General features: G+C 31.6%; 1 protein-coding gene across 3 annotated transcripts in view; it reads left to right on the plus strand.

Moving 5' to 3' along the window:
- The window catches only part of Dach2 (dachshund family transcription factor 2), a 489161-nt gene extending 478709 nt beyond the window's left edge, over positions 1–10452 (plus strand). The window contains exons 12-13 of one of the 3 annotated variants that reach the window (XM_021153320.1): positions 5658–5704; positions 9961–10452. In XM_021153320.1, the coding sequence (XP_021008979.1) occupies positions 5658–5662 (5 nt within the window). In that variant the 3' untranslated portion in view covers positions 5663–5704; positions 9961–10452. Of the gene's footprint in view, positions 1–5657; positions 8507–9960 lie in introns of those variants that run through there. The other 2 variants (XM_029473281.1, XM_021153319.1) reach the window with 2 other exon arrangements.
- Positions 10453–11413: the final 961 nt, after the last annotated feature.

Below are 11413 nucleotides of genomic sequence, written 5' to 3' on the forward strand. Positions count from 1 at the left end.
TCTGTATAGCCCTGGCTGTCCTGGAACTCACTTTGTAGACCAGGCTGGCCTCAAACTCAGAAATCCGCCTGCCTCTGCCTCCCAAGTGCTGGGATTTCTAATGCTCTTCTTGAACAGTGAAAACATACCATTTTATAAAGATGCTTAACATCTCAGGGAATAGATTATTGAAATGTGAGTCAGCTTATGGACTTCCTCTCAAATGTTTTCTTTGATACTAGAGTGCTGCACTACTATCTCAGTCAGTGTTCCAATCCTATGAACAGACACCATGGCCAAGGCAACTATTATAAAAAGCCATTATCATAATGGTCAATGGCCAGGAGTATATGGCAGCAGGTAGGCAGGGGCTAGATAAGTAGCTGAGAGCTGCATCCTGATTGTCAAGCAGGGAGAGGGGGGAGAGGGGAGGAGTATAGGAGGGATGGAGGGAGGAAGAGAGAGACACAGAGACAGAGTGAGTTAGGGACTAGTTTGGGCTTTTTGAAACTTCAAATCCAGCCTTAGTGACACACTTACTCCGAAAAGGCCACACCTACACCTCATTCTTTTTCAAACCACTACAATTGCATATTACTGACATAGTACTGCATCTGCCATCACAGAGAAAAGATTACACTAGAAGCCCTATAAAGTAGCTCCCAGTGTCTTTCTATAAATTGGCAAATATAGATGGGATTTTATTTTTCTCTAAGTTTCATTAGATGTCTTGAGTATTTTTTTGTTGTCATTATTACTCTCAGGACGACTACCTCTTAATTTTTTCAACTCTCTAGATTTTTATCTTGGTCAGTCATGCCCTCCAGATTATATTCTGCCTCTCTGCTATGAAATACCTGTTACACTATGATCCAGATCATGTTTCTAGATCCTTCCTTAGGAAGATGTGAAACTGCTTGATTATTTATGGCTTAGTTGTCATAAATAGCTTGCACCATATCATTTCTGTGTTAACAAAAATCATTTGTCCTGACACCCAAAATGTCAGTGCTTATCATGATACTGTTAAATTTCTTGTACTGATCTGAGGCTCCCATACTTACAATTCCAGCTATATTTCACTTATGTAACAGATGAAATTATAGTGATAGAAAGATAATGAGAATTGAAAACTGAGACCCATTCTTCTCCCAGCATTTGCAGTCTACACAAGTTTCTTCTTTCATTACCAGTGAGGGAGACTTGATTAGCATCTCTCTAGTGGCTACTATGTTAAGACCCATTTTTATAAATACAATATATTTTTTAAAGATTTATTTTTTAACATTTTGTAATTGTGGGTATATCTCTATTTCTGTGTGGGTATGTATACATGAGTGTGGGTGACCACAAAGAATAGAAACGTTTAGATTTCCTGGAGCTTGAGTTACCTACAGTCGTGAACCATTAGAATTTGGTTCTGGGAACTGGTCTTCAGTTCTTCGTAAAAACAGGAAGTGTTTTTAACCACTTAGTGTCTCTAGGCCCTATTTTTTAAAACAAGTATCAACTCTACCATACATTAAAAAAAAGCAAGTAATCTTTGTTAAAAAGTTTTTAATGTTCATTTTCATTCTTAAAACACTAAATATGTAGTGTTTTCATAGAGAGTTCTATTCATACTACCATTTTCTTACTGATTTCAAATATTAAAATTATTATATGATTGCCACTTGAATATACAGTAGTTCTGTGCCAACATTTTTATTATTTTTGAATAACTTTATACTTTAAATTTTGAATAGTGTAAAAATGAAAGTCAATTCATAATATATGCCCAGTGATGTGAAACTTTGTGTCAATTTCTGACAACAATTTGCTCTAAAAATAATATCCTTATTTCTTTGTTTTAAAATGTGTAATTAGCTCAATTTGAAACTATGGAGCTAACCCAAGAGAACTTAGTTTGCTTGCTATAGACAATGGAAGTGAACACTAGCCCTGTGACTAATTTCCCTCTTTATATATTACTATTGATCAATGCTTGTAATGATTAGTTAGCTCGATAGGGGATTTACTAGAACTCCAATATTAAACTATTTAGAGAAGCATATAGTTAGCTTTCTTTAGTTTGTAGTTTACATTATCTAAAACTAACAACAATTTAATAAGCACATGAAAGTTATATTTTTAAATCTTAGTAAACTAGCTGCAGATGGAGACAAATGTGATGCCTTTTTCTACTTAAGGCTGTGAAGTGTGGCAAAATAGTAATAGAATTGTTTGATTTTCACACTAACAACAGTACTTTAGTTATGTAATATGGATTCCGATTTCCTTATTGTTTGGTTTTAATTTAAAATTTGCGTCTGTTTGATCTAGTAAGCTTTTTCTTGTTTATAATAGTCACATAACAATTTGTTTTGGAAAGGAACTGACATTACAGAAAAATAGTTTAGAATTTGATGAACATTCTTCTTGTTCCACCAAGCTTATATTTTACATTTTAAATATTTGAAAATCAACTTTGGCATTCAACCTTATAGAATGCTGTGATATTTGTTAGCAATGTAAATGATTACCAAGGCAATATTTTCTCCAGTTTCTCACCTTCACAGAAAGCATAAATTTACAGGAAAACATTTCTTCTTTATATTTCTATTTTTGAAAAGATATTTAAATGTTTTGTTGTTTCTGAAATTATTACAATATTTTAATTAGATGCAGATCTTAGCAGCTTTAAACAATTTTTTGATGAGTGAAGGAAAACCTAAATCGGAGCTAATAATCGACTCTTACCATCTCCTATTAACTGACGTTTAATTTTCCATTAGGAATGTTTTTACAAATCTTTTTTTACAAATTAATCTTTTTCCATTACTTCAATTTTTCATTCTTTCCCATATTTTGAGTCAATTCATTTACAATTATTTTAATTTTTTTTCTTATCATTTTAGTAAACAAAAGTTGTAGCAAAACTAACCATACTTTTAAATATATTAAAATGCTTCCATATGTCTTCGATATAAAGAGCAAATAAATTTAATCATTATAAAATATTTTATAAATAAACCATATATAAAATGTTTTATAATTTACATTTTGGTAAAAAGTTAAATACATTTATACCTTTAGATTATTTAAGTTAACATCCTTGGAAAAATAAACATAAAATTTAAAACTTGCTCTCTACAGGAAAATTGTAAAAGAATATGACATTCTGCAAGTGACATGCATGTTGTAAGTGGCTCCTGACCTAGTTCAGTAGCTCAAACAAACCAGCTTTTACTTGTTCACCTTCTTTTTCCCTGCTGGAGAGCAGAACTCAAAGGCTTTTAAAATTTTTGATATGATTCAAAATTACCAGTCTCTTCTTAGCACATAAATTTTATTGCAATTTTAAAAGAGATGTGTTGTGTAGGAAGTAAAACAGAATTATTTAAAGAGCACCATTAGCCAGGTTTTCTCAATTAATACCTTGCCAGCCCAATACTAATCATTAGAAGTCTCCATCTTACTTTCTCATCAATATGTCTGATCCAAACTCTGACACGCATGACAAGGTAAAGTTGTCATTATTGCTATATTCTATTAAATATACATGAAGTAAGCATTTGGGTTTACATAGGTAGTTTTCAGTAGAGTTGAAATATTTGCCCTATAGTTATCATTTAAAGCATTCTGTCAACCCTTTACTTCTTGTTATATAGTTATAGTACCCATAGTCCTGTACATTGCCTTTGGCAAGGACAGAAAGCTTTTCATAACCTTGTTTGTAAAATAAATCATGCAATAAATTGGGGAAAGTGTGTAGTTTATCATTAATTCAGAAAATTAGGACAACTAAAAATATAGATATAAATAACCACAAGTAGACTGAGCAGGTAGTATTTATGTGTTCAGGAATATATGTATATACATATGCATAGATATATGTAACAACAATAATGAAAAAGAAACCATGAATTTGAAGAAGCCCAAGGAAGGGTAGCGATGGGGAGAGTTTACAGGCAGGAAAAGGAAGGGAGAAATGATGTAATTATATTATAATCTCAATAAATACATTCATATTTTGAAAAGGGAGCAAGAGATGATTAAACTCTGTTCTCTTATCATTTCTATTTTTTTTTTGTTTTTTTTTTTTGTTTGTTTGTTTTTTCGAGACAGGGTTTCTCTGTATAGCTCTGGCTGTCCTGGAACTCACTTTGTAGACCAGGCTGGCCTCGAACTCAGAAATCCGCCTGCCTCTGCCTCCCGAGTGCTGGGATTAAAGGCGTGCACCACCACGCCCGGCTTATCATTTCTAAAAAAGGAAAAAGAAAAAAGAAAAAGAAAAGAAAAAGGCAAAGAAATTGGTGACCTGTAACTTGTGCTAGGTTTGATTCTAACATAAATCTCATTTTTTTTTTACAAATAAGAATGTGAAGTGGTTATTATTTTTTTTTAAATTAATTAACATTCTAACAAGCACCATGCAATATCTGAAAAGATGATGTCATATGCTTTTTCTCCGTAGACATAGAATAAATCAGATCCTATAGCATTTTATTATTTGAATTGTCTTGCAGTAGTATGCTTTCTCTACTTTCAAATATGTAGGGCCATATTTATACAAAGATATTACTTAATTACAACAAAAGCTACCTTCATTACTGTTGTTTAGTGAGAATAACAAATATCGAGTTTTTTCTACAGTTGAAATAAAGTTCATGCAATTCATTTTACATATAATTTGAATTTAATGGCTCCAAGACAAAATTATGTTGATTGTACCCCCATATGATTTCATCTTTCTTTTAAGTAAGGTAGAGAACCATGATCCATCTGTGGTAATTCTTATTTCAAATAATATAATCCTTACTTAAATTCATAAATATATGAATAATACAGCAACTTAAAAACACACTGAACTTGCTAGGTGAACTCATTTGTAAAAAAATGTTACAAAATAAGGTAGCCACTACAAAAGACAGATCTGAAAAACTAGGTTTTCTGTGATGAAGCTTATTAGCACTTAATGACTCATTTTTGTTTATTTAAGTGAGCAAGTGAAAAGTTTCCACTTGAAAGGAAACATTAGAACAGTGGAGGAAAAATTTCATAACAGCATTTTGCTCAACACATAAATTAAACTTCTGAAGACATTATAGGTATCTATTTGGTAATGTTCTACACGAGCAGTTTTTAAATAAACATGCTTCCAGGGAAGGGAATATCATCTAGAAGTAACACTGCAAACTTTACCAGAGATTTTTGCCACAATAGAAAAATAATATGGATCTTTACTGATATTTTCACTAGGAACAGAAAACAACAACAACAAAAAAACATCATAAAGGCTTTGTTTATTCAGCTCGCCATGCATATCACTTCAGCATATAAAGCAGCAGAGCAGGCTCAAAGAACTCATAAGCATACTGTGACTGAGCACTACCATTTAGATCACTTTCATATTGTTAATAGCATGCATAGAGAATCAAGTCAAGTTTTCAAATTACTGCACATCTGAAGTTTTTTTTTTTTTTCTCATTTTGGTAAATTTTATTTTTTTAAGAATAAAAGCTTCCACTAAAAATTAAAGCTGATCAAAATGTAATTTGTACAATTGATTATCCAAATGCTGACTATTTTATGTCTATCTATCATAGGAAATACTATATAAATTGAGTTTTTAGTAAAATCTGGATTCTCTTTGTTGGAATGACATTTTGACAAGGTCTTATTGTTTTTCTGTGCAGCCTGAACACTGATGCCGGAACTCCAAGTGATCATAGACACGGATAGGGTGTTGTAGCAGTTACCTGCTTACTTAGTGTTGTGATTCTTTACAATTCATGCTCAAATTCTTTTAAAATATGGAACACGCAATTACTATTTGTTCATAATTGTTGACTAGAACCTTGAACATATAGGAAAAATGTATTAGAGAATGGTCTTTGCAAGATTTTACGGGGCAATTATGATGACTGAACGTGATATAATATAGTTTCTTTACCCATTTCTTCCAACAAGCTACTAGTGCTTCACAAACATTATCACATTTATCCACACAGCAGGTTTGTAGTGGGTAAGTAGGTGGCACAATTTTGAAGATGGATAAAATGATATTTCTAGATTGTATGTAAGAAAATAAAATATAGAAAAATCTACTTTGAGCTGTGCCTATTATGGAATAACTTTCTAATTCTCCAATACATTATTTAACAGTACCTTTATTAGGAGACAATTTATTGGTACAAATGTTGTCGTGGCTTGTGAGCTCACTTTGTAGAAGAAAGTGTGCCTGATTTGTTCTCTTAAAAAAAAAATCATAGAGAGCTTTAATACTTAAATAATGCCACACCAACATTTTCCTTTTATTTGGTAAGATAGAGCAAGTTATCTACTCCCTTTCTACTAGCACATACCTTATCTATAAAGAAGACAATGATAAAAACTGATCCCAGCCTACTAAATTTGCGTTCTTTACTCTTCTTTCTTCCTTTTGATCACAAACTTTGCTTCTTTTATAATAGTACCAACAGAAAAAAATTGTATGAATAAAACCCACAGATACAAGAAAAAATAAGAAAGATATTATAGTTCATTTTCATTGTGAACATTTATACTATTCATCCTCTGATCTAAAACTAATCAGGTAACTCGCATTTCAAAAGATATATAAATGGTTCATTTGGCCTGAATTGTTCAGGAAATGTTTTAGAATATTTTTGACAGTTTACTTATTAAAGACCTGGCCATAAACAGGCGATATTAATTATGACCATTTTTATACCTCCTAAGAATCTACTACATCAGTATTTGAGTCATTTTATGACACTTCTCAAGCATTTGCATTGCACCAGCAAAATCTTGTTCATTGTGTAGTATCTACCCTAGTGTCAAATTCTGTTGTGACAAAAGTTCTACTCATGTAAAATACCAACTGATATTTTATTCATTTTTCTAATAATTAATTCCTTGTAGTCATATATGCAATTTCTTTTGGAATGACCAATAAACTTAAATAATTTTAAAAATAATACATTAATTCATATCAATATGATATATTACTTGTTTCACATCCTGAAAAAAATTTTCGAAGTTATAAAAATTTTGCTTTTGGTAGTTTCTATGATGCACACATGATTTACTTGTACACAATCTATAATGTTTCATCTGATTGCATCAAAATAATGCAAACTTAGAAATAATTGATGAACAATGAAATAAAATTGGCAATATCAAATATATGAATGAAATAACAATGACTCATGACAAACAGAACTACATACATAGTCACCTTTTCATTATATAGACAAAGAACATATACTGAATAATACATAAAATTTAATAAAATTTTCAAGTCGGGTCACTTAAACGTACAGTAGTGTCTTTTTCACTATTTTAATTCAAAAGTAAGAATCCTGTTTTTCTGACATTTTCCCACTTGTTTGGCCTTTTTAATGGCGCCTGATGCTAGGTGTTCCTTTCTTATGAACTTTAGATATATAATACAGAAGGCCAGTATCATACTTACTGGATCTGAAACAGCCAATTTTGGTTCTTGATGGGTTCAACCTATCATCAGAGGGTGTCCTAATAGAGAAGACCACATGAGCTTCCTATGCCATCCCAAGTTAGGCATTTCTTCATTAAGGGAAAGATTGCACAAACCTATATTTTTACTTAAAATACTGTTATATCTGTAATAATTCCCCATTTTGCCCTTTGGATAAATATTGAAGCAGTATACTTATTGCCAGCTTTCCACAAGTATCAAAGTATGTCGCTCCTTATGAGTTGCAAAGAGCCTAACATTCTGCTGGAGAGGAGCTTTTCATTGCTTTTCCTTATCTATAATCATGTTGACATACAGAATGCATATGAGATAATATCTGTTTGATGTTCAAGTATAAACCCTCTTAAACTATGAAGGAGTCAACTACTAATTAGCTGTTTCCTATTCCTAATGATGTGAGCATGGCAGATTTGGATTAAAATTCAGCTACAGCTCTCTTCTGTTTATGGTTCCAGATGTTTTTGTTTTATCTAGGAGTTTACTTTGACAGCTACTACTAAATGATAAATCACTCATATTATAGCGGAAATGCATTTTGAAATTGAAACATGGCAAACTTTGCGATTGTTCTAAGGAACAGCATCGATTACTAGGTCATTACTTGTTCCTTCCTTATAATCAGTCTGTATTGGAACACTCAGAGCAGTAACAGAAGATGTCTCAATATTACAGAATGAGCCATGCTGTTTAGTTACTACTATCCTTAAAATTTGGGGCATTTTTACTAATGGCATCTCAACTTATTGTATTTTGAGCAAAGCAATTGATTTACATCATAATGTTGTCTTCTTGGTGGTTTAGTATGTCTCTTGATTTGCAAGTTGTTGTGCAAACTATTCCTAATAAGCTTTGTAAGTGGGCACATTTAATGAAACTTGTGGCCAAAAATGTTTGTCTCTTGTAACAAAGATAAGAATTAAACAAAATAAAGTGAAAGATTTTTTTCAAAAACTGCATTTTTCCAAAAGACAGTGATTGTGTTTTCCATTCATTGCTGTGTTTATATGACTTTTTAGGTGACATTGTTTGTTTTACTCTTGCTTTCAAATTTGTAATGTTCACATTTTGTCCTGCATGACTCAAGCTTTATTATTATTGTATAAATTCAAATCCTAGTAAAAATGAATGACATTTGACTTTGAAGAGCTTTTTATTGATTTGGGGACTGTGTGTACAGAGGATGAGGTAGATGGTAGAACTGAGTACCTAGTTGGTCAATATCATCACAGAAACTTGAACTATGTAGAGGCTAGGACCTCATTACAGAGCTCAGACTGCATGTCCAAAAATTTAATCTAAACAGTTTTCTGGGGTTAAAGATTACCAAACTATTAAAAACAAAAAGACTTTTATGTTCTGGTTTCTGAAACATTCAAGTTAGTTCCATGGCTTTCTTGTACAAATGTTTATTTACCTGCTAATGAATCCCTATTCCAGCTTTTCTAATTAACACATAATATAAGTTTTTCTTCTATTACCTTGTATCTCCTTTATTTTTGGTTTTGAAATAATTGCCACAAAATTCCATTAATTTTTTTAATATGCAATATTCTCCAAAAATATATTGTAGAGATTTCCTCCTTATAACTCAAAACCTTTTCCAATATGTGTTAATATTTTAAACAAGGAATATCAGTCAAGCATGATAATACATGCATCCTTATACATAAGGAGGGCACATTTGTTTTACAAAAATGTAATTTTAAGTATTTACTGGACATAAGTAATAGATTTGTGCTGATTTATGAGCACATTCTTTTCTGATTCCTGTTCTGTAACCAAAGGATAATTTTTGTTATTTAGCTAGTGAAACAAGCAGGTCATAAGCCATTATAATGGAAAAGAGCAATTTTTTAGCCTAAAGAGGCAGAATATAATATAATTTCTTTTTCATTTTCAATAATAAAATTTAACTATATCTATCAGTTGGTATCTAACTAGCAAATGATATATAGTTTGTATTACAAATGTTTAAATGAATATTGGTTTTACCACTTAAAATTCAAATGATATTGAAAACTAGTCTCCATATGGTGTGCACGGTCTTAGAATGAACCTGGGCAATAAAAATTCTAAATGTACAAAGTTGTTATTATTTTAGAGCCAAACCAGGCAATATCTTTCCTTCTGGTTTTGGTAAAGCACAGGAACTTCAAGTGTAATATTATGTACAAGAGTAAAAAAAAATATAAATCTTTATAGGCATTATAAAATAGTTTATGCAGAAAGTCTTTATCGGTTTCCAGGTCTTCAATGCTGTGCAAAGAAGAGGAGCTATAGCATGAAATTTACTTGAAGGAACTTTGAAATTTGACACATTAACCTACAGACATGTTAAATTAAAATTGACCGATAGTAAACCATTCCTGTGACATTAAACCACTTTAGGTTCCTGAAGACTGACCTTTTAGTCCTTTCATACCTATCTATGTTTCAGCTATGTTCCACAGAAGAACTAACATGTTTTCTTTTTTTTAAAGGAGGTAACTATTACTGTTTAGCAATGGCACAGCAGTTGTGTTCAGCCTGAAAGGTCCTCGCTGGCTTTACATTAAAGAAGATACTTGTGATTCCAGTATATCTCTGAAAATATCCATCAAGGAGTTATTTCAGTTGTGTTTATCAGCAAAGCTCTGTGACTGAATCATAATTTCTGTGTTACATTAAGAAAAAAAGGAATATGTGTATATTTAAAAAGCAATGATGTGATAATCTTTGTCCTGGTATTAGATTCACCAATTTAAAAACATGAGCTAAACCCTGATGACTTAAGTATATTGACCATATTTGATGATTTTTTATGCTCATTTCTGCTTGGCTTTTTGTCCTTCAAAGAAAAAAATATAGTAGTATCTTAGAGACTAGAAACTTATATGTATGGTTTCTCTGTTCTACAATATGTTAAGTTAAAGTACACTTTGTTTAAAATGTACTTGCTAAATTTCAGTATGAATAAAAGCATTTTGAATTTGTCAGTTATTTCTCTGAGTTTTTATTTCCATATTGCCAAATGCAATCTTTGAAGTACAAAGCAAAAACATTACAAATCATAATCTAGATACTACAATGATACTTGCATAACTTTCTTAGTGTTGTTCTGTTGAGAGAATATGAATAAAAATTGCATTCCATTTCACGTATTTAGAATAACCAACATTCTTGTTTTCAATTGTTTTAGTGACATACTAAATTAACTCTTCCAGAGAATACATGCTTACTGACTCTGCTTCCATGATGGCGGATTGTAGTCAGAAGAAAAAACTTTTCATTAATGAAGTACTAGAAAATCCTCTGTGTATTTCTATTTCCAAAAGTTTCTTCTAGACCCACTTCCTATGGAAACCTACCTTAATATATATGTATATGTACATATCTAGGGAATATTTTGTTCCAAGATACAAAAATATAAAAACTTAAATCTAGTTGAGTTCCAATAAATTTCTGTTGCCAGACTGGTATTATCTCACTCAAGATGTTTGCAGTTATTCCTATGTACTATCAGTGTCCACCTGGTCATTATTTTGGGTTGGTATCACATGCTTTTTGAAGCTTCCTTTATGCATTTTCAATGTTCCTGAGGATTATATATTTGGGGTTGAGGGCTTCATTACAGCTTTGATTGAACCTTCTAGTTCCAAATATCATCACTTCTAGTGTGGCTTATGAATGTTTTATGTTGCAATATATGGCCTACTGTTCCAGGCCTTTCTTTGAAACATTGATATAATTGTCCATGGACATATAACTCTTTCATTCTGTATGTCTTCAAAGCTTAAACCACATAGATAAACCTAAGTATGTCCACCAGTGTGAACTGTACCTGCTCTATTTTAAACCAGGTTTGTAGAGGCTTCTGAACACATTGATAGCCAAACGAAAAAAAAAAAAAAAAAACAAAGAAAACTATTTCTGGGTAATATGGGCTACATTGAA

This window comes from Mus caroli, chromosome X, assembly GCF_900094665.2.
Source record: "Mus caroli chromosome X, CAROLI_EIJ_v1.1, whole genome shotgun sequence".
Lineage (NCBI taxonomy): Eukaryota > Metazoa > Chordata > Mammalia > Rodentia > Muridae > Mus > Mus caroli.